Below are 27,923 nucleotides of genomic sequence, written 5' to 3'. Positions count from 1 at the left end.
ACCTCTGACCCCACCCTAAGAAAAACAGCTCTGAAATCAAGATCTTTTTATTTTGTATTGCCTTTTTACAACCGTATCACTGACATAAGAATGATTTTTATTCTTATAAGAAGTTGCTTTCCCCCCAAACAACTCTCACACACAAAGTCCAAATAAAACTTAATCAAAGGGGTCATGTTCCATTACAGTGGCGTCATAAATCTTCCAAATTGTTTTGGTAAAATAAGTAAGTGAAAACACACTGATAAGTCAAAACAGAATTGGCCTTGTTCTGAAAGTACAGGAGAGTAACCTACGCATTGTGGGCTAAAATTAAAAAAAAAAAAAAAGTTATAAATTGGGTTTGAAGGCCGCTAAAACAATGAAGCAAAGTAAGGGAAAAAAAAGAGGAATTTATTGGGGAATATGTGGGAAATACAGTCAAAACACACTTCCCATCTCAGCCCTTGTCCATGAAAGGCAACATGGGCATATGTGGTGAGTGTATCTGGGGTTGTCATACAGTGGAGATTTGTATGACATGTCAGTCAATCTTATTTCACGGTTCAGTCCTGCTCCATCATGTTAGGATGGTGTCGTCTATCTCTTCATTGGAGTCCGGCAGGCTGGCGATTTTCTTCAAAGACCGGCGGTGACACTCTGATAGCAGGTCATTACTTGCAGAGTCCAGAATGGCAGTAACAGCCTGAATTGCAGAAAGAGATAAAAGCTGAAAATCAGAACAACAGTGTTTTTCTGAATGCATTTTCTCCATCTGTAACTTCTACTACAGACAGTCTGTAGTCTGACCTGCATGGTTTCCTCTCCTTGGCGGAGTTGGAGCAGGTTGACGATGGTGTGTTCGCTCTGGGCTCTAACGCTCGTGTTCTTGTCCTTGGTGTTGTCCAGCAGACTCTTCAGCAGCGGCTTAATGTGAACAGCCTCCATGGAGGGCGTGGCTGGGTCTCTGAACACCCACCACAGCACCCGCACTGACACCAGTCTGATGTCACTGGACTGATTCTGAAGACACTATGGGGTCATACAGACATCATGCGTCACAACACAAGACCTCCATCTACCAGCACTGTTGAAACAGGCGCTCATCGCAATATTCATCTTCCTACACACTCTCTGTTATGGCCTTATGTTTTTATTTATATCTCCCTGATAACTGATCAGTGTGATATCATCTCTCATAATGAGATTTTAGCGTATAACTGGATGTGTATGCTTTGTGGAATTGATGATTTATGATATTTGACTCAACTGGAGTTGAATTCCATCAATGAATGTATTTTATGTTCCAGTTACTATTGGAATTATCAACCTATAAACTCAAATTTCACCACACTAACATACTATTACTGACCCGATAATTGAGTAAAAAAAATAGAGAAACATTTGTTTAAATAACCGCTTACTACAATATAAAGAGGAGGTTGTACATCAGGTAACAAATGCTGAGTCACTGTTTGTGCTTGGTACCATTAAATTTTATTTCCTTAATGAAAATTAATGAAACAGTTTTTAAAGCAGCATTATCTGATTTTTTTGGGACCACCCTGAAAACACAACACTGACTTAATATCACATTATAAAGTTGTTGTAGAGAACATGTTGACAAACATTTGCTTATTTATTTGGAGTCATGCTTTTGGCCGTCCGACAAATGAGAGTCCAGTATTCACTTTTCTCGTAGCTCCGTTTTGGTCTCCACCAACTTTAATATTTGGCTCTTTAGCTACCCTATGATCAGCAGCTAACTGTCTGCCTGCAGTTAGTGGCTGGGCAGGTAGCATAAAGTGAGTTTATTGAAACTTTTTTTGCTGAAAACACTAATGAGAGCAGTGAGAGTGAACCAAAACAATTAAGTTTAGAGCGTAAAATCAAAACAATGAGCTGAAAGACATTAAAACACTGTAGAGCTGAGGGGAACTGCAGAGTAGAATGATAATTCTCTCTCTTCACATTACACATGGTGATTTGACCCATTTTTGATGTATGAAATATTGATTAGCACAGCTTTAATTTCTCTTTCACACAGAGAGCATGTGTTCTGGGACAGGCTCCAGCTCGCCTGTGATCATGAAAAAATAACCTATTATAAAAATAAATCAATGTTGAATGCTCTGCATAAATCCTAAACCTAAATCCACAAACACCCTATGTAAGTTCAGTTAAACTTTTCATTTTCCAGCCCTATATAATTTGCATAAAGCCTGGGAGAATAGGATGAAGAACTATTTGTGACTTATTAGCACTCACTTCCTCACACATACAAATATAGCAAAAGGGAAGTAAATGGCCTGTGATTATCAGTTGAATGAAACAGTTCCTGCTTTACCTTGACAAACTGTGTGATGATGCGCTGCGAAACACTATTGGCTCCCTCTGTTCTGAGATGATGCCGCATCAGATATCCCATCCCTCTAATCCCACTGGTGGCAATGGGGATCTGGAAGAGAAGCAGAATCACAGTGTGTACTGATGCTCATAAGATAGAGAAAATGTACAAATATTAATCACTTTCATTTTGGAATTATTCTGAATCTTCTATTGAAGAGTATTTTAATCTGTACAATCTGCAGCTCTTGTTTTTTGAATGGCTTGTTCAGACAATAGACAGGTTGGTATGTAATTAGAGTTTCAGAAATACATTTTGGTAAAAATGTCTTATTTGCCTTCTTACTGAGTTAGATGAAAAGACTGTTCTGAACCTGCAGTCAGGGGATGGTTAGCTTAGCTTAGCATAAAGACTGGAAGTAGGAGGAAACATCTAGCCTGGCTCCATCCAAAGGTTAAAATAATCTGTGTACCAGCACCTCTAAAGCACACTAAATTAAAAGTTACAGCTTGTTTATTAAATTTGTGTACAAGCGTTAAAAACAAGTGGCTTTATTCAGGATATTCACTGTAGCAGTGGATATATGTACACAGATAGAAGAAATGTTTTCATGTCCAAAGAGCAAAGGGCCGTTAACCACACCATTCTCCTCACCCTGTCAGCAGTGGCGTTGTTCAAAATAGTCTCTGTCACACTATCACCGTATTCCTTCCCACACAGCTTCTCAGGAGCACACTTGACAGCTATGGCCAAGGCCAAGCTACGACCATGACGCACCATCCAATCCACACCAGACACGTCCGCTAAAATGAGGGATAAAAATGATTAGCTCATGTGCTCTCAATATGCTGCTGATGCACAGGGAGCAGCAGAAAATGAATAAAAACACACACACACACACACACACACAGATAGATTCAGACTTTCTTGATACAGTTATCTTGGACAAATATATCATGAGAAGTGTTACTACAATATCCATCAAGAATACTGTGTTCAAACTAAGTAAAAATACACATTTTTAAACTGAAATAATACTAATTTCAGTCTGTACACCACATGCATTTTCTGACTACAAAAATATGTATTCAAACCTGAAATTATACACGTATATTATTGGCTGAAGTCAGAGAAGTGAAGATGATGTGACAACAGCTTTGCACACAAATACTAACCCAAGACATGCTGAAGTAACACACTCCTCAACTCCTCCTCTGACAGGAAGGCGCACATCTCACCAACACAGCCGGCTGAAGCCATTCGAGTTGCATCCTACATGCGCGCGCGCACGCACACACACACACACACACACACACACACACACACACACACACACACACACACACACACACACACACACACACACACACACACACACACACACACACACACACACACACACACACACACACACACACACACACACACACACACACACACACACACACACACACACACACGTTGACATTGTCATTTATTCTCAAACTGACATGAAGACTCAAAGCCACCTTTTTAGAAAACCACATCCTCTCTGCTAACTTCCGTTTTTCTACAGTGATCACAGAAGAAACTACACCACTAAACAGCTCTCTGTGAAATCTGTTCTGACTGCTTATACATTTACACTTTTTTTTTTGTTAATTGTATTATTAAATCTATGATTGTGTCGTTCAAGTATTAAGTAGCTATTATGGGCCTCGGGCTGGAAAAACAGGCGTGTTACCACAGAAAAAAAAAAAAACCTCAGCACTACTTGAAGCTGCAAGGCATCTGCTCCCCCTGTCATACCTCATCATGTCCCAGCATGCCCAGTAATGTGGTGGTGATGTTCTTGCGGATGGCTGGATCCACCTTTGACCCGGCCCCCTGGATGACGAACCTTAAGGCTTGAAGCATAGTCTCCCTGTGAGAGGGTAAAGAACACAACACAAGCATTAGAGATGTAAACCCAATTTCATTTCATCAAGTTCCTTTATTTTATGACTGTGTTTCTTGTGTTAGAAATATGGTGCAATACTGGATGAGCAAATTTTCAAAGTTTATTAATAATTAATGCTGTTTTGAATACTTAAGCCCATATGGAAGGCATGTCCTTAAAGTGTACCAAAAAATGTCCATGATAGCTGGGCAACTCCATCTGCTGAGGAAGATCATGTAAAATGATCAACAGCTCCAGAACAGCTACTGAATGGAGTTTGTTTTGTTAACAGCTTTTTCCAAAACATCAATCTGAATCTATAATCATCATCCCTGGTTATGAAGGAATTTTGACTGAAATATTTACTGAGTAGGACATTTTACAGTTTAAAAATAGGCCTATCTGCCAAAATATATGCTGATACAGATATCTGTGATGTATTGGCCAATAATATCAGCCTCTAGTTAAGACCACACATGTTAAATGTCAAACCACACATTGTTTAAGGGAAGTTTGGTATATTGTTCTAGGGGGTGTGCTTGTCTTTGGCTGTGACCATTTCACAAATACCACTCAGATTTCCATTTAAAACTGCACTAATCAATATTTCAATGTTAATTATGGATCGGATAACTATGTGTAATGTGAAAGGTGTTGCTTGTAGTGTCAACTCTGCAGTTCCAGTTCATTGATTTGGTTTTATAGCCCAAAATTTTATACTGCTTTGGTTCACTCTCACCGCTCTCATCAACCTTATTTCTAGAAGCAGGAGGCAGCTGTTTTCAGCTAAAACACTCTGATAAACCATGGCACAATTAGTGACGAGCTGGTGAACATACTGAAACATTTAGCAGCTAGAGACCCAAGTACGTTCCTCATTAGTTGGTGGAAACAAAAAACAGAGCTAGGAGAGTGAATGCTGAAGTGCTGGAAGTGTAAATAGGCAAATGTTTGCCATATAAACTTAATATGATGAAGATATGTTTATGTGTTTATAGTTTGTTGTACTGCCCCCAAGTGACAAATAAAAAATATGCAGGTTTAGCATTATGCTCCCTCTATCTATGACTTTTTTTGCAACGAGTGGACACATGCTTACTTCACAGACACATCTTTCAGACCAATGGTTCTGAAATGATTACCGCCAAAATTATCAGAATTAGAAGAGAAAATTAGATTTCTTATTTTCACAATTATTTTCTGTAAATCACTGGAAATTATCTCAAATGTCATCAAATTAGGGCCAATGATCTTATATGCATTGTATATCTGAGGGTTAATGATATTAAGCGGTCTCCCAAATAATTTCATTGATTTCAGTATCAGTGCTCTACTGTAAGAGTGCACACCTGACTCCTGAATCCTCAGCATTGCGGATGGCAGAGAGCTGCTCGGTGAAGAGTGGGTCAACCTTGGTGTGGATAGAAACCAGTTGGCCCAGAGCCTCAGCAGCCCTCAGTCTCACAGCACGGCTCGAGTCCTGCAGGGCCTTCAGGAAGGTGGTCTGCAGCTGTGGCAGGAAGGGCTTCAGGGCGATGCCCACCTGGGGGAGGAATACAGTCCAGAGGTTAGAGCCAATGTGACTTAGCCTCCCAACTAATACTTCATTCATCTGCGGGGAGAAATGATGGTGTTTTTCAACAGTATTTGGCCATTTAGGTGTCCCATGGGGAGATACAGATAACAGACTTTTGCCAGCAGTAGGGTGAGAGTCTCAAGCAGAGCCGTCTTCACTGTCCAGGCAAAGCGGTCACCCAAGATACGAATGAGCGGTCCAGTGATGTTGACGACAGAGGGCCGTAGGGCCTCGGGGGAGGTCAGTTTGATGACCGCTCCTAGCGCTTTGGCTGCCTCTTCTTTCTGCTCAGGGCTGCCAGTTAGGACACCCTCTCTCAGGACAGGCAGAATACAGATCACACCCTGTGAAAACAAATAGGAAGAACATAACATACAGCATTAATGAGCAGGGCAGCAACAATTATTTCTTTATGAATTATAATATATCCATGTTTTGGATTAAGTAATCTTTTAGTCTATAAAATGTAAGAAAATAGTGAAAAATGTCCATGATTTCCCAGAGCCCCAAGTGGCCGCTTCAAATTGCTTGTTTATTCTAAACAGTCCAAAACGAAGATATTCAATTCACCACTATATAAACCAAGGAACAGCAGCAAAACCTCACATTTAAGGGACCATATAATTTTAAATTATAAATTCATTGACTAGTTGTTGATTAAAGGAATAGTTCGAAATTTTGTAAAATACACTTTCTTGCCAAGAGTTTGATGAGAGGATTGATATCAATCTCATGTCTGTCCAATTTTCTTTACCACTTATCCTCTAGGGGGTCACGGAGCCAAGCTCAGCTGACATTGGGTGAGAGGCAGGGTACAGCCTGGACAGGTCACCAGTCTATCACAGGGCTAACATATAGTGACCAACAACCATTTGCTCTCATTTACACCTACAGGATAGTTAGAGTCACCAGTTAACCTAACCTGAATGTATTTTGGTCTGTGGGAGGAAGCCGGAGCACCCACCCAGAGAACCCACGCAGGCGCGGGGAGAACATTACATTACATTAGCTTAGCGTAGCATAAAGACTGAAATTAAATTTGAGGTGTTGCTAGGTGGACTTTTTAACCTCTGGACAGAATCAGGCTAGCAGTGTCCAGTCTCTCATAATTAGTGTACTGACATGAGATTGATATAGATGTTCTCATCTAACTCTCGACAAGAAAGCAATTATATTTTCCTAAATATCTAACAACTGCTTTAATGCTTTTTAATGCCCTGTTGATTGACCAATCAATTAAAACACTGTAATGTTCCAGCACTAATACCCAAAGTGTACAGCAGTCATTTTGAGCTAGCAAACAGCTCGCTACGGTAAACGTTATGTTGCAGGGTTGAACAGACAAATGTGATTGGTATCTGCTGGTTGATACCGCCAGCTAAATAAGGAAGTATGGTTTCTTTAAGTGAGTACACAATTACAGTAACATGTGACATATGGGAACCAGATTCCTGTTCACTGTAGTGTCACGGAAAACTTAAGTTATTTTACAACCTAGTAGCAGGAAGGGCAAAGGAATGACATCATCATGCTGTGAGGAGGTCCCAGTTTTATTGAACTAGGAGGAGCCTTCTTACCTTCTTGGGCAGACAGAAACCGGGCAGGTGCTGACCCTTTACATCTCCAGCTACTGATCTAATGTCTCGATGTAGGTCATCGATCATAGCCAGCTGGCTGCTCGCATCCAGTTTCTATACAAGAAAAACAAGTCTACATTTGCCTTTTGATTCAAAAATAAAGTATGAACTGTGCTGTGTTGTTTTTGCACCAAATTTTGTAAACATGTACATTCTGCCACATCAGCACACCTTGGTGATGGAGTTGATGGTGTCCCAGCTCTGAGACAAGACCTCTGTGTTGGAGTCATTGAGGAGGCGGATGAGGCCTGATAGCAGGGTGCGTGTATGGGCGCTGTAGTCCAAACGGGTGCGAGCAAAGTAGGCATTGAGGATGGTGACGGCAGCCTGTCTGAGGCTGGGCTCAGGGCCTCGTGTGGCCTCCAACAGGTCCTCTATGATGATGCGCTGGCCCACTTCATCCTCCACCGAGAGGATCACCGTTTGACAGCTGCACAGCTCCTGACATGGAGGGAAGCAGGTATTCAGGTATAAAATCAACGTTATCACAAAGTACGATAAAAAACAATTATCCTTAATAACTGATATAATAATGATATGAGGCTCAAACTCAACAGCAGCAGTAGCCATTATGGTCGGTGGATGCTGGTATTACCTGTGCTTCATCCTCTGTTCCCAACTTTCCTTTGAGGGAGGAGAGCAGGGCGGGCAGGATGACCCCAAGGTGACGTGTCAGAGCGTCTCCAGCCACAGCGGACAGGAAGGCCAGCACACGAGTGCTGACAGGAGGAGCAGTCAGCTGGTATGACCAGAGAGAACATTTGCTTTAGTCAGCCACACAGCCAGACACAATAATAAGGCCTAAAGAAGGAAAACCTGAAAGTGAAACTTCACCTTTGGCACCAAGTAAGGCAGCACAGAGCGACTCTTCACAGCCATGACTTGCTTCAAGCCGTCCAAAGCAAACTCAGCTGTCTCCTCATCGTCCTGGGAAAAGACGTTTAATGTATTATTCATTGCTCAAGTCTAACATAAACTGTTTGCTGAATGTTTGTGTCATCGCTTCCTCACCAGCTGTTTGAGCAGGGTCGGCAGGATGTCGTCCAGCGCCTGGTGACCAATGGTTGCGTGGAGCTGCTCGAATGTTTTGGCTGCAGCCTCTCGGACCTCCTCCAGAGGGTCACAGAGAGCCTTCCTCACTGTGGGGACCAGGGACTCAGAGAAGACCAGCACCTACAGTAGAAACATCAGGTCAATCAGGTGTCATGTCTCGTACTCCTGGTGTAAACTAGGATTTCAAAATTGACCAGGTTGTGAAAAACATATAAATCTTTTTATTGTATTTGTTTATTTTGGATTTTGAAATGAGAGGCAATATATTTTCACATGGTTAATGGCAAAGGGCTGCACTTACATAGCATTTTTTCCAGTAGAACAAAGTGCTCTACAATTAGCCTCTCATGCATTGTTGGTATCTATTGCCCCCACTCTACTCTTAACTCCACATTAATTGATATCATACTTACTAACAGACCACATAAATACCCTGCCTCTGAAGTTTTTGCCCTTGACATTAGTGATCACTGTCCCATCACCTGTGTCAGAGACACCAAACTCCCTAAATTTCAATCTAAAATTATCACCACAAGAAATTATAAGCATTTCAATCTTCAGGATTTTTTAAAATGATTTGTTCATCTCTGAAATTGATAACACTTTATTACTGATCCTGCATAGCACTGGAAAACCACTTTATAAAAAAACCCATAAAATTAAAAACAGATATAGTCCTTGGACAACTTTCCACTACCATCCACAACACAGACAAAGCCTGGTCCAAGGCTAGATCCAGTGGCTCCCCTGAGGACTGGTTAACCTTTAGGCAACAAAGAAACATTTGCACCAGCATGATTAGGAAGGCTAAATCAAATTTTTATCAGAAATCTCTCTGTGCCTGTGATTGTTCCACTACACTTTGGAAAAATATAGCATCTCTTAAGAATTCATCATGGTCACATCTCCCACCACAAAACAAACAAGTATCTGGTCATATTTCCGATAGATCATTCATAGTTGAAGCTTTTAATCACAATTTCCTCTCCTCTGGTCTTTCACTGTAGACAATTACCATATCTGTCCAGCAGAGGGAGTCCCCAATCTCTCAGCTTCTTCTGACTACAAATTTTCTTTAAATTTGGTAAGCAATGCAGATGTTCACAAAGCTCTGCTTGGGTTAAAAGCAAGCAAAAACACTGGTGCAGATAATCTTGACCCATATCTTCTTCATCTAAGTGCCCCTTAATCTGTCCACATTTAGCACATATTTTTAATCAAACCTTTTTAACAGGCCTGATTCCAGCTTCATGGAAAAGCACCTTAGTAGTTCCCTTACACAGAAGTGGTGATGTCTCTGATCTCAACAACTACCATCGAATATCTAAACTTCCTTTCTAAGCAAAAATCCTAGAATTATTGGTCAGTTTACAACTACGCACCTTTACTGATTCACTGAACTTACTACAGCCAAAGCAGTCTGGTTTTGCACAATTACAACTGCATTTTCAGTCATTGATAACATTGTCTCCTTCCTGGATAAAAAAAACAATTTTCTGCTGCACTCTTTACTGACCTCTAATGCAAATGACTGAATCATAAAATCCTACTTCATAAACTAGTCTATATGAAGTCGCACTTTACAGAGAGAACTCAAACTGTTGTTGCTGATGGTGCTCAGTCAAGCCCTCTTGCCATCAGAAATGGGGTGCCACAAGGGTCTATCCTTGGTCCACTGCTGTTTGCATTATACATAAATAACATAATTCTCCCTAATCAATACTTCAATGTCCATATTTTGCAGATGATACAATTTTATATGCCCCAGGCTCTATCCCAGCCAAGGCCCTCACTAATCTTCAGTCTGCCTTTGATGCTTTCCAAATATCACTCCTTAATCACAGACTAGTTTTAAATGCAGAAAAGACCAAGTACATGGTATTCTCCACCTCCATCAGTGACTGACAATCCTGCCATTAAAACTTTAAATGGCACCTATATTAATCTTGCTGAGTCATACAAATACTTAGGAATTTGGCTTGACAGCAGACTATCATTCAAGAGTCATATTCAACATTTGACTCAGAAATTAAAAATCAAACTAGGCTTCCTTTATAGAAGTAAAGGTTGTCTGTCTTCTCCCAACTGTAAGACTATTGTTCAGTTAAACATCATGTCTGTCCTTAACTATGGAGATATTCTGTATTGTCATGCTGCCCCATCAACACTTCAGCAGTTAAACCTTGTGTATCATAGTGCATTACACTTTATCACAAATGACAAATTTCGTACTCATCATTGTTCTCTGTATCACACGGTTGGTTAGACTTCCTTACAGACAAGAAGAAATAACCATCTGATGTTATTCATCTATAAAGCTCTACTGCTGAAGCTTCCAAACTACCTCACATCTCTTCTCTCATTTAAATCTAGTAACTACAGCACATGATCCAGTAACTACTTAACCTTAGATATCCCTCATGTTCGCATTAATGTTGCAAGAACTTGTTTCAGGTACCATGCATCTTTTAAATGGAATGAACTGCAAACTGCCCTCAAACCTGAGTCTTACATTCCTCTTAGAGATTTTAAAGCTTTATTATCTGATGTTTTTTATGATTCTTGTAACTGTTTATTCATTTCTTGTTTATTGTGTAATTGTATTGTTTCTGTCTGCTGATTATGTTCTTGTCTAATGAATGTTTCTTGTTCTCAGGTCTCTCTTGAAAAAGAGATCTTAATTTCAATGAGACTGCCTGACTGAATAAAGATTAAATAAACAAAAATAAAAGGGTACGCAAGCAACTTAGTATTGTACTTACATAAAATTGGGGAACTCGCAATAGACAGATTTTAAAAAGAAAGTTCAAAATCGATGCAGCAGAGGCTGAGACATCTTGACTTTTAGTCCCAATTATGGCTCAAGCTCCAAATCACATCTTTGCATAATGCTACTTGATCCTTTTTTCTCATTAGACCTTCCTTGTCTGGTAAATGGCCACGTCTTTCAAACTCCGCAGGCTCAATTTGTGACACAGGCTTTTTGTAATCTCCAAGATAGCACTGATGACATCATCAGTTTCATCAGAGCCATAGAAGATTTTATATAACCATTTTCACTGGCTGAGCAGCAAATTAACTTTGACATTTAAAATGAGTGGAGTGCCCCTTTCACCATTAACTATGTATGACTTATGTTGAGGGTCTCTCATGCTGAGTATGTTTGTGGTGTCTCTCCTACATGCTTTTAAACTGGCAGAGAAATGTGTGTGTTACAGCGCCTGTAAGACTAACCGCATCTTTGCTGGTAGACTTCATGATCTCACTGAGGCCAATGCAGACACCCTGCCTCTCGTCGCTCTTGTCAGAGCGCAGTCCCTCCTCCAGGATGGGAATAATCTCTGGGAGAATCTTCTCTCCCAGCTTCCTCACCAGATCGCCCAGTGTCCGAGCAGCAATCTGAAAACACACAAACACTTAGGGTCAGCAAAGAAGGGTGCAGGTGATTTCACAGATAAAGGAAAACACAAATACTGTCGACAGTTGCAAACCAGAGAATGTAAAAACTCTACTGAGTGGGTTATGAAGTGAAAAGGAGCCGTACCGTTCTCTTGTCAGGGCAGGTGGAAGCCAAGAAGCCCAGCAAGAGGGAGAAGAGGGTTGGGAGAATCTCTCGGAGGGTTCGGGGGGTGTTGGACACCACAATCTTCCACACATGGAGGGACGCCTGTCGAACCACTAGCTGGGTGTCTGAACGACCCATATAGAGGCCAGAGAGGACGCGGTTACGCCGCTCAGCACCCAGAGCTGAAATAATAGCCTGGGAGGGAAAAGCTCAAAGCTCAGCAATGCTTAAAACATCAATGTAAGTGCAGATTCTTCACAGACCCACACCACACTGCTGTGATGGAGAGGTTAAGTGGGAATAAAGACTAAAAATACCTCCTTTTATTAACTGGATGGATGTATAGAAGAATTGCTGAAGAAATAAATGTGTTCATACTTTATTGGATGCAGCAGTTCCAAAGTTGTCATCCTCAGAGGCCGTTTCTGTGGTCATCTTACCTGTCACTCCAGAGATATGGAACAACAGATCTCCAAGCAGCTGCACAGAGCTGAACCTGCAAACCAACAACAACATGGACGCACAGTTTAGTCAATACAAGGGTGACATTTATTCAATCTCTAACAAATTACTGTGTATGTAAGTGTGACCTGATTCTCCACAGGTCATCAAACAGGCCCTGCTCCAGCTCAGGAAGCAGCAGTGCAATGGCGGTCTCAGCATACATACTGATGATGCGCTGCCCAGCTCGCAGTGCAGTGTCTCTCACATATTCATTCTCATCAGCCAGAGCCTGGTTGACAAAATGGAGACAGAGAGGGTAAGAACTACTGAGCTGCAATGACATGTGATGTGCAGAATGATACACAGTAAGTAAATAAACTGTTTGGGACATTGACTAGTCAGCTTCCAGATAAAAATTAATTTAAACTAAACTATTTTCACACAGGTGATCTCCATCCAATATTTTGACAGTTTTCTGTTGATCAGTGCCAAAATATCTTACAATACATCCACGTGATTCAATATTATAAAACAACAGAACACGAAAATGTCCAAGAGACCCTTTATAGACACTGTATCTATAGCTTGTCTTCAATGCATTCTACCATAAATGATGATTAAGATCATTTAAATAGTGCCTACACCACTGTTGCACTTCCAATAGACAGTTCTAGACAAGAGTCAGGGCTAAGAGGCAAATAACAACAAAACATTTTGAACACAGGAACAAATACCTTGAGAATGCAGGGGATGATGGGCCCAACATAGGGAGTAAACTTGTCTCCAAAGGTGAGGGGCAGGTAGATGAACATCATGATGTAGCCATCTCTGACGTGGGAAGCTATGTCCACCTTGCTGGCTGTCTGCACCACATCTGGCATCAGCTTGTCCAGCTTCTCCACTCCCAGTCCGGCCATCACCTCAGCCAGACCTGAAGACAGGCATCCATCAGTGACTCTTTTGAAAAATTATATTTAAGAGCAAATTGGAAACAACAGCGGGAATGAGTGATGAAACCGACCTTGAGCAGCTCCAGAGCGATCTACAGAGCTCTGCTCGGAGGCCAGTGTCTCCATGAGCCACGGCAGCAGGTCGTCAAAGCAGGATTCACCCATTCCCTTTACCATGGCACCCAGGGCTTTGGCTGAGACTGTACGTACCTGGAGAGGAGAAGAAGAGCAGCTACAGCATGAGTCCCACATACACAAAGCACATATTACTGGGCTCTATTTATCATCATTAAACACACCTCAGGCACCGGGTCCAACAGAGAGGCCTTCAGTCCAGGAATGACACTAGGCAGGTAGGGTGAGAGATCCTATAAACAACGACACATACACAGTACATATTGGTTTATTATAACCAAAATGCAAGCCCACAGAAAACACTGGTTTGAGGGCCTGGGTCACTGTGATATTTTAGTGCCGTATACCTTCTGGTCAGTGAGGGAGTACATGTTGCCAATGATCTGGGCAGCCATCTTGCGAGTGTCAGTGGAGCGATCCTGGAAGGCTCTCTGGACGATGGGCATGATCAGGGCGAGAGAGGGGGCATCAATGAAGTGTACAAACTTGGTGTCCAGCAACGTCTGCAGGCAGGTCTGGGTCCTCCTGGAGGGATCAGTGAGAGCGTCCAGCAGGATGGGGGTAATGGCTGAGAAAGAAACAATATTATCATTATTTCTCATTTTGAGTTTTCAAAACACAAGTACACCAAACATTAGTGGGGAAACATTCCCAAAACTTTACGTACTTGATTGCAAGTCTAATTTTATTCATACCTGGCATTTTTTTCAATACATTTCTGGTAGCTGCTCACTAAATTACTCTTACTGAATTTTCTCTATGGAAATGTCAAAATACAAAGTACAGAAGAATAGTTCTGATTATAACCCTTAACCTTGTTGGACTGCATTATATTGTATGTTGTGTATGTATTGCATGTCTATGAGAATCCTCAGTGCAAATCTGGGTGAATATGGTGGTGTTAAACTATGAGTGGGCAACCTGATAAAAATCTGTTTTGAATATTGTACAACTAACCCTGTAACAATTTGAAGTGGGCATACGAACACCCTGAAATTGTCTCACCATACAGGGAAAAAAATGTTTTGTATGTTTTTAAAGCCTTCTTGGGTCCTTTAAACATTTTTGAAAATTTTAAAAGGACACAAAACTCCTGTGGTAGCAACTCTGATTCTCATGAGTTTTACCAAGAATTTCGGGGTTGCGGATGACGGAGCCGATCTGTCGGAGGGCTTGCTGCCCGGCCTTCTGCACCTTCACATGGGAGTCAGTCAGTACCTCAGTCAGCTTGGGTACGATGCTGGGCAGACAGGAGGATAACTGCTTGGGTGCACAGAAAGCCATGGCACCCAGCAACTCCACCGAGCCTAAAAGAAAGAGGAGGGTGATTCACGGGAATCCACTGTATGATGGGACAACTTATTCAATAGTGACTGACTGTACCGTCACCATACTGGTATCTAAAAATGTATAGAATGAAAATTTATTACCCAGTTCTTCATAACTATTATCACAATCAACAAGACAGTAATAATGTATCTTACAATAATTCCAAATGGCATTATAATCTCAAAGAGTGACAAGATAAGAGTGAATATGTAGTACAGGAAATGTCTGTCTTTTGTGGAGAAGATTAAATAGTTTGTCATCACGTCAGTACATTCCCAGCTTGCCTAGGAACCCTCTCCTTATAGGTGCTCCTTACCTGCTTTAGTCCTCCAGGACTCCTCCTCCAGGGCAACCAGCAGAGAGGGGAGGACCAGCTTCACACCGTGGGCGCTCAGGTTCCTCATGACAGCCTTGGCACAGTCGTCTGCAGCCTGGTGGAGGTGAGAGGAGGGGGGCTCAAACAATTTTCACACAAGTTCCCTGACTGATTGAGGACAAAAATAATTGAATAGTTTTATGTTGGGCTAACCCTGTTATGTTTTAATGTAGATGGTGTGAAACACCGGATGGTGCAGAAAGACTAATAATTTAGTGTTGTTTAAGTGTTATTTTGTGTAGTGTCATTTTGATGATAAATCAAAATTATATTCTTTGAGAAGGACGTGGGATAATTTGAAAAGAGACAAATTGCCAGGAGGAGAAGATGTGCCGGCTTACCTCTCTGACATATTGGTTTCCGTCTCCAAAGCAGAGCAAGAGGTGTGGGAGCACATGGACCACATACGGCTCAAACAGCTTCCCCAACATGTTACACAGCATCTCAAAGGCAAACAATGCCCCTAGAAGAGACAAACAGCTGGTCAGACTTTTTAAATTTCTGTCCTACAAGGTCTTCCTGTTGCTGAAGTCTTGAGTACCAGTAGATGGTGCCTCCTGGCGGTCGTGTGGTGGATATATTGAAGAAAATGTAGTCTGACATACATAATATCTGCAAAATCAGGTATAAACTGATACAAAACCCAACAGATCAGTGGTTGTATAATTCTCACTAACCTTCCCTCCGTCTGAAGTTTTTCTTGTCCTGGATGGCGTCGGTCAGTGTGGTCATGATGTCCTGCTGCTTGAGCGCCAGGATTCCAAGTCCTTTGACCAGGCCAGCCAGTCCGTACGCTGCTCCTTTCCTCTCTGCATACTTGTCGCTCTCCAGCAGCAGCTGCAGCAGGTTCCTTACAATCCCTGCAGCGTCTTCCTTGATGGCAGGTACTAAAGGAGGTAAACAGCTGGCCACAGATTCCTGGACCTGCATGAAAAATAACAAACCACATGAGATAATGTGTTGTACAGTATGTTTCATGTGGTTTATAGCTTCATTTTTTAATCTTTTCCCATCATTTTTAAACATTCTGCTATTTACTTACTGAAACTCTTAAATGTTGAACACTCTTTACTTATTGAAACTCTTAAATGTTGGACACTCTAATCAAGTGTGGAGCAGAGAAGCAGGATGAGTTGCTTACCTGCTGTGAAGGTGTAGAGAGTGCTGTGATCAACTTGGCCACAATGGGTTTGACCTTGGGGTCATTTTTGTCCAGATGTTTGGCCAAAGAGCCCATGAGAATAACAACGCTCTGACGGACAGAGTCGTAGCTGGCGTCCTGGGGGGCGTTCTTCAGAAACTCCTCAAACACGGGCAGCAGGGAGCTCACATTGTCCTGTTACACACAGCACATATTTCATGCACATGGACAGCAGAATAAATAAAGATATATATTATAAAGATATAAATGCTCATACGATACATGTCTGAAATGTATCTGTGTGTTTATGCAGTGAAAAGCGAGCAGTGAGCTTTACCTTTCCATGTGTGTTGAGAGCTGAGAGGGCAGCATCCAGCATGCAGCGCCGCACTTCAGTGTGGCGGTCGTTCAGAGCATCAGGAACAAAGAAGAGGAAGAGAGGGGTGACCTGAGATTCTTCCAGGTACTGGGACAATTTGTTCAGAGCCAGAGCAATGCCACACCTGATGGAAAAGTGTGTGTAACAGAAGAGCTCAGTGCACAAGAAGGAACATAAACATTTTATTTACAGATTTTTAGACTTTCTTGTACTCCCGGTTATAATAGGATTCGCTTTCAAGGCAATATCTGACATATAACCACTAAAGCAAACTCCCAGGACTGAGAGAATTGTATGATCTGTCTCAAAATGACAGATGAATGTAACAAGCTGGCTGCAAAGGCTGCGAGATTCTATCAGATCAATGTCTCTTTAACGCTGTTGCTAGTCTTTCTTACCTGGCCTCCCATTGGTCAGGTGGAGCTTCAGAGATGACTCTGCCCAGGGCATCCAGCACAGGAGGGGGTCTCTTTAAATTAAAAAATGCATATATTTTTTTATTCAATCATCCTTTGGTTATTGAACACAGATCCATCCATTAGTAAGAATGTATTCACAGGTTGGCAAGGTCTTACATAAAGCTTCTGGTGGTAGAGCTCAGTGAGCTGGCCGAGCACTGTGGCAGACTGGTCTCTGTACTGGGACACAGCACTCGACAGAGCTTCAGCCGCAGCAGAACGGACGGCCTCCTCATGGTGGGTGACATCTCCAATCAACAGTGAGCAGAGGTCAGGGACCAACTCCAGACCCAGAGACTCCCAGAGCCTGAGGAGAAGGGAGAAGTGAAGAATTTTGCTTAGCTGCTATTTTTACAAATCCTGAGCAGTTTATTATAAACACTTAGACACTCATGCAGGGACAAATGGGTTATAGTACAAAATGAGCACTCAGATGACGAAAGGAGCCAAAGAAACATTAGAAAACCCCAAAACACATACTTTTCAGCCAAGGCTCGTCCCTCCTCCTCAACATCAAACCTGGCAACCCAGAGCCTGCGCAACAAACTCAGTCCGCTGGCCTCTGTGCTGTCCGTAGGCAGAGCAAACTCCATCTCCAACAATCCCTACGCACAGAGACATTCAGTGTTAATAGCTACGGAGAAAAACAGCTGAAAACCATCAAATGTAGTGACTTTCCCTGTCTGTAATAAACCTCTGTTTACTCTTCCTGGTGATAGGCCAAACAATATTAAAATGAACTAATCCGAAGCTAACCCTGAGAGCAGCATCACGGACAGAGAAGCAGGGTGAGAGGAGTGCGTTGAGCAAGACGTCTATCTCTGACTGCTCTGCTACAGTGCAGCCCTCTCCTCCTCCAGCACTGGCACACAGCGCAGTCAAGCATTGAGACGCCAACACCTAAAACCCAGAGAGTGAAAAGTTTCATATCACAGGGAAAAGCAACAACATGGATTTTTAAAAATGTTTTTACTCCAAACTCTTGTTTAGACCTGCAATAACTGATTTCATTGCCACTTCTGGGCAGCAGCAACAAGCTGTGAACACAACACTGACATTATATTACCTTTCAAGTTGATGTGGCAAACTTTGTTGCCTATTTAAACATCCAACAGACATGGAGCAACATTTGGAGTTGTGTTTCGGGCAACAAGGCCACTGTAAGTCACATATTCCCTCTCCTTTTAGCTCTGTTTTTAATCTTAACCAACTCTGGAGGGAAATATCTGGTTCCTTAGCTGCTAAATGCTCTGATATGTTCACTGGCTAGTCCTAACTTTGTCGGCTGAAATCTGGATAAATCAGTCCATCAACAAGATAAAGTAAATGTCTGAATTTGGAATGAAGTGAAACTATGTTTGATAAGTGTCTTGTTTACCTGGAGTCTCGGAGTGGCTGTGGAAATAATTCTGGTCAGTAGCAGCAGCATGGAGACACGTGGAAGCAGTTCTGGGCCGTTCTGAAAGTAGAAAAACACATAAATCCATTACACTACAAAATAAATGGGAGTAACTGTCACATAAACCTCTCTCATTTTCTATGCCATTTATTTTTATAGAGCAACGGCTCTACTTAATAGCTGTCAACAAGGTGCGCAAACACAAAAGACAGCTATGTAGCAGACTGTGTAAATAAATGTTGCAGCATGTCTCTGCAGAAAGCTTTTTGTTTTTTTTTTTTTAAATCAATTATTATTTCCCCATCATCTTTCAGTGCAAGTCAAGAGAAGACAAAAGAAAATGGGAAAGAGATGAAAAGTTTGTCTCTACCTCATCTATGGTAGTGTCATCATCTGTCTTAGCCCGAAGCTGGGAATGTTCGTTGATGATTTGCAAGGATCTGGTCATCAAATTCTCTGTCTCCTCAGTGCTGCCTGAAGACTCCCTGAGCGTGGCGTTGAGAAGAGGGAAGCAGACGGAGAAAGCCGGCGCAGACAGTCGAGCCACGTCTGGAAAAAGGAAGAAAGCAGTCAGTATGCCAGAAATGAGTCAGGTGTCTTATTTTACATTTTAATGACAAATCGTTGGGATATTTGCTCTTCTGCATCTCCTGCACTGCAAGATCTCATATTATCTCTTATAAATATTGGCTAGATGTGTATCAGACTATTTACTTCAAAGTTTTCGTTTGAAATACTGACTTGATTTTTTTTTTGGAATATTAGACCATTTACTCAATATTTCCATAATAGATTATATTGTTCTTGTCTTCACTAATAGATAAGTCTTGTTTTTCTTCAAGGTTATGAAGATATTTCTAGATCTGATATGGCACTTGGACTGGTTATTGACTGATCTGCTTCCCCTACTTGAACTTTTCTTGTTGGGAAAAAACGCCCATCTAATCTTTTCTAGAAATACTTTTCTATTTATTTTATTTTTTTCCCCATTTGTATTCTGCAGATTTTGACTTGCAGATGCTTTTATAAATCATTGACAAAGGTCCATGACCAAAATGCATCTCTAATAAACTCTGTGCTGACAATATGCAGGAATTCAGCATTTTTTTTTTCACATGATTTTTGTCTACCAGCTGTGCATTAGGAAACACTCCTTAAAGTAAGTGGGAAAAGGGACAATACAGTGAAGTTTCTGATGGTCTGAATATATTCAAACAATGTTAAACACTCAATATTAGCCAGAAATTGACATGATTTGTAAAAAAAAGTATGCATATCTGTCTATGTGTTAAGTTGATATTGTAACTGTCAAAAACCATCTGAAGCTTTGTGTCCTCACCACCAGTCTTGCCCTCTCTCTGAGGGACAGTGTGGTTGTGCATCAGCAGCACAGTGCGGTTGGCTGCTGTGTCAAGGTCCTCCTGTCCCCAAGCCTGGTCCAGATCACACTCTGGCTTCAGCAACCGTAAAGTCACATGTCCCACAAGCACAGCTGGAAGAAAAAAAAAAGAATGATATAAACTTATGCTGCTGGGACAAAGCTGTGTCTATCAATGTAATACAATACACCAAGACATGTTGTGTACCGAGATGGTGGAGTTGTTGGGGCATGAGGCAGACTCCGATGTCCAAGAACACCTGCTGGATGCATGGAGCAGCCAGAGGGGACTTCAGCAGAGGCGTTAGGACCTGGAGGATGGCGGGGAGCTCCCTGGTGATCTGAGGTGGTCTCTCTATCAGAGTGGCTTCCAGCAGACCCACCACACTCTGTAACTCCACATTCAGCTGGGAAAAGCAAGAAGAACGCCACAGGTCAACGAGGAGAAATTAAGAAAGTCACACCTTGGGACTTGGTTTTAGAAATATCTTTTTGGTAACTTTGCTTCCATACCCCTTGAAGTCTCTTGCGAATAGAAGACTCCTTGTCAAGCTGGGCTTGCATCATTTCCTTCTGCTTGCTGGTTAGCTGCACTTCATCTTTGATGCCTTTTTTCTTTTTCATCTCCTGCAAGATCAAAGAAATTAAAACATTTAAAATATTATTCGGACATTAACACCACTGAAGAACATCACTGATAATAACTTCAAACTACCTCCTGTAACTCCAGTTCAATGATCTGTTCCTTGTAGGAGTAAGCCTTGTTCTCTCTCTTCATGTTGACCTTCTTGGTGCTTTCCTTCTGGGCACTGGAGCACATGCAGAGAAAGAAGACAGGAGTAAATGAATGCCAGAGAGACAATAGAAAATGACACAGATTTCTGTTGAGTTCAGAAGTGCAGAGTGTTAGGAGAGGTTATCTGTTACCTCTGAATGATGCTGTTGTCGTACAGTACTCCCTCAGGTGTGCACATGATGGCGTACTCTTCCCTGGTGACATTAAGTAGAGCGGGTTGGGAAAGCCCCTCAGTGACATGACTGATAACCCGCGGTAACAGCTTGTTTGGGGAGAGGCTGGAGAGGGCACCAACAGCATTTTTCACCGCCTGAGGAGAAACAAATGACCACTAAACATCCAGGTATCATTTAAAACACATCACTAAGAGCTAATAACCAATGTCCTTATTTGAATTCCATTTTTTCTTTGCTTATTTATCTTTTAAACGACCTCAGTTTCTCCCCAACAGTGTATATAAATCATATGTAAATGCAGTGTAAGGAGGTGTTTGTTATTGTGAGACCTGGTTGTCTGCGTTGACCTCCAGCAGATGTGGCAGAATAGCCTCCAAATTCTTCTCTATAAATTCCTCTGCTTTTATGTTCATGGAGGAGAGCAGAATCGGCCACAGGCCACGGCGAGCTTCAACTGAAAGAGTTACACACAGAGTTGACGAGATGTAAAACATGGGAGAGAGCACCGATACACTATTCCAGTTTTATTAAAACTACAAAAACCTGGTGTTGGAAGGAAAGGAGTCATTTTGGTAAATAAGTAGGCAGCAGATTCATTCTCATACCTATGGATGGATGATGAGTGACTATGAGGATTTCCATGGCCAAGTTCTCTGCTTCATTGGAGTCACCCCATTGGCTGGCAGTGGAGCAAATGACACACAGAGCATCCAGCAGGACACGTGGAGGAACGTAGCTGCGGCCCAGCTCACCCAGCTCTCCTGACTCTGACAACAGGACGTCCTGGGGCAAAACCTGACAACATACAAAAACACTTAGCAACTGTTCAAGGGAGCAGGATATCTACCAAACATGCAAATGTACAATTTCACATTATGAGTAAATGTGGCTTAATGTTTTTAAGGTCTAGGGCCTGTACTTTGTGTTTGTTGATGACTACTTGGAGTTCTCCCAGAAGACCGTGGGCAAGGCTGGATCCGCCCAGGGAGGAGAGCAGCTTCTTGACAGATTGTTGTGCCCGCTTCCTCACACGCCAGCTCCGAGACAACAGGACCACAACTGTGGCATGGTGATACATCCTACGTGTGAGAAAATTGACTTGTGATTAAAGCTCTACAGGATCAAAGTAAATGAAACAAATCCATGATCAAAATGTTGTATTCTGCATTTTTCTGACTGTATAACCATAACCAACTTCAGCTCTGTCACAGAATGAGGTTCATCTATGTATCATTTATAATTATTTGGTAATAACTGTATTGAACCTGTAGTGCATGTTAGGACTTTCTTCACATACAGTGTTTTTATGTGTACCTACAGTACAAAAGAAAGTCGCATTGTTGCTATAGGATGGAACATATCTGGTTTCTCATAAATTCACATGATTAAACACATTGATAAACCACATTTTAATATATATCCCATAAAACAATGTTCAAAGTTAATCAAGTTAATGCTAAAAGTAAAAACTAGTGTACACTACCACTTAAAAAAGCACTTGCTTGTAACTGTGTTTGCATGCTCATGATGGCTACCCTGAGTATCCTGCATTATTTTGATGAGCTGATTATGCACATTTGAACTAACAGCAACAACAATGGCAAAGAGATTTGAAGAGGGACTACATTTATAATGCAGCAACTGCCACTTTATGTGCTGTAATGTCAACATTAACAATAGCTGCTTGTGTAAGCATTGTTGAAATTGAGTACACACGCGCTCTGTGACATTTTCAGGAGCAAAACACTCTGTATGGTAAAGAAAAGGTCAGACTCACTGTGATTTGTTGGTGTTAAGCCTGTGGGCATGGTCCAAGAAGAGCCTTTCACAGAGCAGCAGCACTGTGAGCAGAGCTAACGACAGAAACAAGCCATTATTTCATTGCTTCACATTTTAAAAATCACTCATGAGCCTTTAAGCTGATGATAGTGAGATATTTTGAAAACTGCCTCACTTTCTTCATTGGCCTGTGAGAGGAACTTCTCTGTAGTGAATAGCGGCTTCCTCTCATCTAAGACCAGGTTCCAAAAGCTGGAGAATTTAGCTTCTGCTGAGACAAAAAAGACAAAAAAAAAAATCTTCACCACCTCTGATCCTTGTGTTCCAAGAGTTCTCCAACAGGCTCCACAAACAAAAAAAAAGCCTCACCTGTCTGTGTGTCCAGCAGAGCCAGTCGACTCAAGAGAACAGAAGCTGCAACACCCTCTGCAAGCAGGGCATGCTGGGAGTTTTGTGCCGCAGCCTTCTCCACAGTTTGGAGGAGCAACGGCATGAGGTCTGAGGCCTGGGCCACAGTGTCACCTGAAAACCAGCAAATAAGGCAACAGGTCAGTTTATTAGAAACGCACGTCAAGTGTGATTTCAATTCAATATCAGAATCTGTACATTCAACATGTAGTGGCTCCTGCGTGGACTGACCTTTGAAAGCCCCAAGCATGGCCTGAAGGTAGGCATGTCGAACCAGAGAGGTGGAGGTCTTGAGGGTGAACGCCTTCTTCAACCAGTCCAGCAGAGCGGAGGGAACTTCCACTGTGAGGCGACTGCTCCACTGGGAGAGCACAGACACCGCATGCACCAAAGTTCCCTCATGAACTAAATACAACAAAGAAAAAAGAAAAGTTAGTATTTGACTAAAACATTATGCTATGGCCAAAGACATAAACTTGCATTATGGGTTCATCTTGTGACTTCTAAAGATAATTTACTTAAAGTCATTCAAACCTTATACAGTAGGACAGGGAGAAGAGGAGGAAAGAGCAATGAAAGTGTGATGATACCTTCTTGCTGTAAATAAGGGATGAACATCACAGTGACTGCAGAGCTGAGAGTCTGGCTGGACGTTCCTGACACAGCATGATGGCTGCAACTGGCAATTCCTACAATAAAAAAATCGTCTGGTATAAAAGTGTCCGTTTGCAATTCTATCTTAATGAATAATAATTGCATAATTAAAACTGTTGGCAAAGCCTCTTACCTGACAACACACTCATCTTTTGGGCGACAACTGTGAGCTTTCCCTCAGAGCCTGCAACCACAAACATTGCACATTACGATATTTGTCATACACAACAATCATGTGTCAGTTGACCAGTTATAAGGGAAATTAATTGCTTCACCTCCAAGGATCTTGAAGAGGTGTGTGACGATGTCCTGCACAGCGGTGGGGTCACTGCACTGCTGGGCCAGGTTCTGCATGGCCTGCACCGCCTCCTCCATCAACTGGGTGTTGTTGGCTTTCAGCTGGCCTGGAACACAGACCACAACAGACATTAAATACCGAGAAATGTTCTACATTGATCAGAGCTTCTCATTCATTTTTATTTTCTATATGGAAATTAGCATGCATTAAAGTCTTACTTGCTATGGCCTTTCCTATATCCATGGCATACTGACTGAGATCTAGGGTCACAGTGGACAGCAGGCAGGAAATAGCTGGTAAGAGATAAGACAAGAGATCAGAGCCGGTGTGTGAGAGCTGCCTGAGAATTAATCAGGTGAATATTAAACATTTTGCTCAGAAAATAAAAGCGTCTCACTCTGCATGGCATTCTCTGGACTGCGGAGCATTGTCTTCTGCAGAGTAGGCAGCAGCAGCTCCTTGAATTCGGAGTGGGAGACATGACGCAACAGGGAACCGCTTTTGTCCAAAATGTGCTGTTGAGGTTTTGTCTTGCTCATAAGGACAGACTTGATGTACAGATCCAAAAGGGCACTCTGGAAAAACAGTAAACAAAGTTATATGAGCACTGCAGCCACAAAATATATCTATCCGAGAAAAAAAACATATGAATGCACTGATCAACAACATCAGACTAAAAATGTGAACTTGAAAAAAACTCACCTTATGCTTCTCGATTGTAGCTTTGTCTTTCTGAGCTGTGCAGAAGTCTAAACACACCCCCAGCATGGCCAGAGTAGTAGGGCTCTGGTCCAGACTCAACAGAGTGCCGATGTATTGATCAACCAGTCCAGGGTTCTGGTGAAACATGTCAGAACTTTCCAGCAATTATGCGTATATGTTCTTAGAACATGCATTAGGATCCGAGTTGGATTAAATATAGTGCCAGTCAAAAGTTTGGAGATACTTTCTCATTCAGATAAATGGGAAGATGAGTCCAAATGTTTGCCTGGTACTGTATGTATATAGACCATTATCATCACAATGTCTTTTGTTATTGGACTTTACAAGCCGACAACAGCAACATGTTCTTGACCTGCATCGCCCCCAATACTCTGATTTATTTAGTGATTTAGATCAAGTCAATGACCGAAGTGAAACAAAATGACAATTCAGTCTGATCAGGCTGGAGCAGGCTCCTTTTACGTCAACCTGTGTCTTTTAGTGCTGGTGTGTTCTATACTCACCTTCTCCCAGAGGTGACTGAGATTCTTGAGGCTTGATTTCCGAGCCATAGATTTGGCTCCACCCACCACCTCAGCCACAAGGAGGCTCTGAACCTCCATCTAAAAGATGAAGGCAGACAAAGCATTAACAGGATTTTTCACAGACAATAATAATATCAATGATGTCATTTCAATTTTAAAAAGGCAGTTTACTGACCATTTTCTTCCAGATGGCTCCTTCTCTTTTCTCTGGCGTAGAAAACACAATGGGCACTAATAGGCAAGTCCAAGACAAGCCGATGAAGGCGGCAGAGCCTGTGCTTTTACTGAAAATATAATATGGCAAACATGAGAGGGAAGAAACAACCAGGATAAAATGAAACAAAGAATAGGTTCCTAGACACACACACACACACACACACACACACACACACACACATTTTAATTTAATCTGTAGTCTGTTTTTTTTTAAATGTTCCTTTTTATGCAATGATACATCTGTTTTTAGTTCCTGTTTTTTAATTAGTTAACAGCAGTCACATCATAAAAACCATACATTTCTTGCCTGTCAAAACAGTTAAAAACAAAAGAAGTCTAATGCTGACAGTGCTATGATGATGGGATTTCAGCTATGGTGTGGATCAATTTTCTTCTGTAGGTCTGTAAATGTATGTATTTATTAAGTGCTGCAACTACTGTCAAAAATGATGATCTAGATGAAAAAAAAACAAAACTTGAATATAAAGTTCAGAGCCGCACCTGGGCTCTCCATGTTTGCTGATGACTCCACTGTTCAGAAGGCAGTGGAGGAGGCTGGTCACCAGGATGTCAGGCTGACTGTCAGCCAGCTGGGCAATGACAGAGAGGAGTTCTCTGCGGGAGGCAGCATCTCTGAAATACACACACATCCACATGTAAACACAAAGGATACAAACACTAAAAACTAGAACATTGTGTGGGATCATGCTTTTGTGTTAAGTATGGTTTTCTAGTGACTGAAAGTGGCCACCTACCGATATCTGTGTGGAGTGAGACAGAAGAGCTTGCACAGGCCTTTAATGGCAGGCTCTGGTAACTCTAAAATAGATATTTGATCTAACATTAGTGTTGATTTTAAACCAAAGATTATTGCGCAGCAAATGAGATGACACAAAATCCCTCACCTTTACCCTTTGTACACCGTTTCAGCTCTCCGAATATCTCCTTGCGCTCCTTCACACTGGCTGTAGTCACTTTTAAGGCAAATTTCTTCAGCGTGTCTGAAACCTGGAGTAAAAGTCACAGTTAGTAGGAAAACTGGTCTGCTGGTCTACTGATAGAGTAAATGGCAGAAATAGTTGCTTGTTCTGTCCAAACTACAGTCCAGCATCCACAGGTGTTCAGTGCATGATCATATGGGAAAAGGGAGGGCAGCAATTTCTTTCATTTTTGGGGCTGGAACTATGGAAAAAAAACTGGATTTGATTTAAAAGAAGATTGTCAATCAACCATTCAATGAATTGACTAGTCGTCTCAGCTGTAGTTAGTATGTTTGAAAAAACCTATAAATGTGTCAGTTTTATGTTTTGTCTAAAGCGTGCTGTGTGAGGAGAATATTGTTTTAAGGAGAGAAAAATCTGAGAGAAAAGGGAAAAAACATTTTTTGTGAATCTGTACCTTTGCAAAGAAGTAAACAGTGAAGGCTGAACTTTTAGATCAACTGGTGGTCGACAAAGGGATTTCCAGTATCGTTAACACTATCACTGTGTCAGCAGGTTAATCTGCTGAGAATTTGAACCACTCAAAACAATTCAGCTAATAGCACACGGAGGGCGGTGCTTCATCTCATCACCTTATAGGACTGTGTGGCAAGCTTGGGGAATGTAGTCTAACTAAAGTTAATGACGGCGAGTTGAAGCACTTGGTCAGTTAGTTAGAAGACGCTACTATCATAACAAGCCTTCATCTCGCTTCTCACTGTGTTTCGAAAGCAGTCCTGTGTCAGTATGAGCAGGTTACCGTCAAACACAGCAGCTGCTCAGTCTGATGGAGTCATACTCTACGTAGCTCTCAGCTAACGGCTAATCAGCTATGTAACTGTTGGTTTCCGCTTGTGTTACTCATTAAACGCCGAAACACACCACGATGTTAATATAGCAGCACTCAATATACCACGAATTTGGTGTCTACAATACTTAATTACTATTCTGTACGCGGAGAGCGTGTTATCAAAAACCAGCCACACAAACCTGCGTGTCCGCTGCCATCTTGCCGGTCCTGATGCAGGAAGAACTTGTTGACGTCACGTCCGGGTCACAACTAATCAAGCGCCCAGGAAGACCGCCAGGCTTTGAAGCCAATTTGACTAAAGCTTTTATAAGTCTGAGCTCTTGTCTGTACTTGTGTTCTTGTGAAACGTCATCAGTCGCAAACCAAGTACTGTTCGCGATATTTTCTTCCTGGCACGGCGAAGTCATGGCCCGCTCTACTCTGTCTCTGATTGGCCTACCTTGATATTCTTACTCTAATCCTAACCAATCTCAGTCGTCATGTCTAAACCTGAC

General features: G+C 41.9%; 1 protein-coding gene across 2 annotated transcripts; it reads right to left on the bottom strand.

Moving 5' to 3' along the window:
• Nucleotides 1–31: 31 nt before the first annotated feature.
• Nucleotides 32–27,820, bottom strand: gcn1 (GCN1 activator of EIF2AK4). 2 transcript variants are annotated; one of them, XM_044364126.1, is made up of 57 exons: nucleotides 27,609–27,820; nucleotides 26,544–26,646; nucleotides 26,394–26,457; nucleotides 26,140–26,271; nucleotides 25,598–25,706; nucleotides 25,402–25,500; nucleotides 24,878–25,012; nucleotides 24,573–24,750; nucleotides 24,394–24,468; nucleotides 24,153–24,281; nucleotides 24,011–24,061; nucleotides 23,814–23,912; nucleotides 23,455–23,628; nucleotides 23,185–23,337; nucleotides 22,991–23,086; nucleotides 22,814–22,889; nucleotides 21,956–22,115; nucleotides 21,642–21,831; nucleotides 21,366–21,490; nucleotides 20,992–21,170; nucleotides 20,780–20,873; nucleotides 20,578–20,691; nucleotides 20,273–20,471; nucleotides 20,026–20,178; nucleotides 19,057–19,235; nucleotides 18,666–18,746; nucleotides 18,044–18,187; nucleotides 17,768–17,892; nucleotides 17,405–17,594; nucleotides 17,228–17,298; nucleotides 16,788–16,953; nucleotides 16,451–16,645; nucleotides 15,987–16,233; nucleotides 15,651–15,772; nucleotides 15,250–15,364; nucleotides 14,732–14,911; nucleotides 13,952–14,172; nucleotides 13,769–13,837; nucleotides 13,541–13,679; nucleotides 13,254–13,450; nucleotides 12,666–12,808; nucleotides 12,454–12,571; nucleotides 12,055–12,270; nucleotides 11,745–11,909; nucleotides 8,469–8,630; nucleotides 8,292–8,384; nucleotides 8,053–8,196; nucleotides 7,629–7,898; nucleotides 7,398–7,511; nucleotides 5,934–6,164; nucleotides 5,594–5,787; nucleotides 4,115–4,229; nucleotides 3,502–3,598; nucleotides 2,981–3,129; nucleotides 2,327–2,437; nucleotides 790–1,011; nucleotides 32–685 (listed from the first exon to the last, which is right to left on the bottom strand). In XM_044364126.1, exons 1-57 carry the CDS (start codon nucleotides 27,624–27,626, stop codon nucleotides 560–562), a joined length of 8,016 nt encoding a protein of 2,671 aa, XP_044220061.1. In that variant the 5' UTR covers nucleotides 27,627–27,820; the 3' UTR covers nucleotides 32–559. The 2 variants fall into 2 exon arrangements, with proteins under 2 accessions (XP_044220061.1, XP_044220070.1); XM_044364135.1 differs by having other exon boundaries at nucleotides 22,991–23,083.
• Nucleotides 27,821–27,923: the final 103 nt, after the last annotated feature.

The sequence above is a fragment of the Thunnus albacares genome, chromosome 2 (genome assembly GCF_914725855.1).
Source record: "Thunnus albacares chromosome 2, fThuAlb1.1, whole genome shotgun sequence".
Taxonomy (NCBI): Eukaryota; Metazoa; Chordata; class Actinopteri; order Scombriformes; family Scombridae; genus Thunnus; species Thunnus albacares.
This window is presented reverse-complemented; position numbering and strand designations above follow the sequence as displayed.

Excerpts from the sequence above, each read along its gene's own strand:
- gcn1 (XM_044364126.1), bottom strand. Across the intron at positions 23,338-23,454 it reads CATGCTTGGGGCTTTCAAAG|GTGACACTGTGGCCCAGGCC; the intron begins GTCAGTCCACGC and ends GCTGGTTTTCAG. Across the intron at positions 17,893-18,043 it reads TCCGTGATGCTGCTCTCAGG|GGATTGTTGGAGATGGAGTT; the intron begins GTTAGCTTCGGA and ends CTCTGTGCGTAG.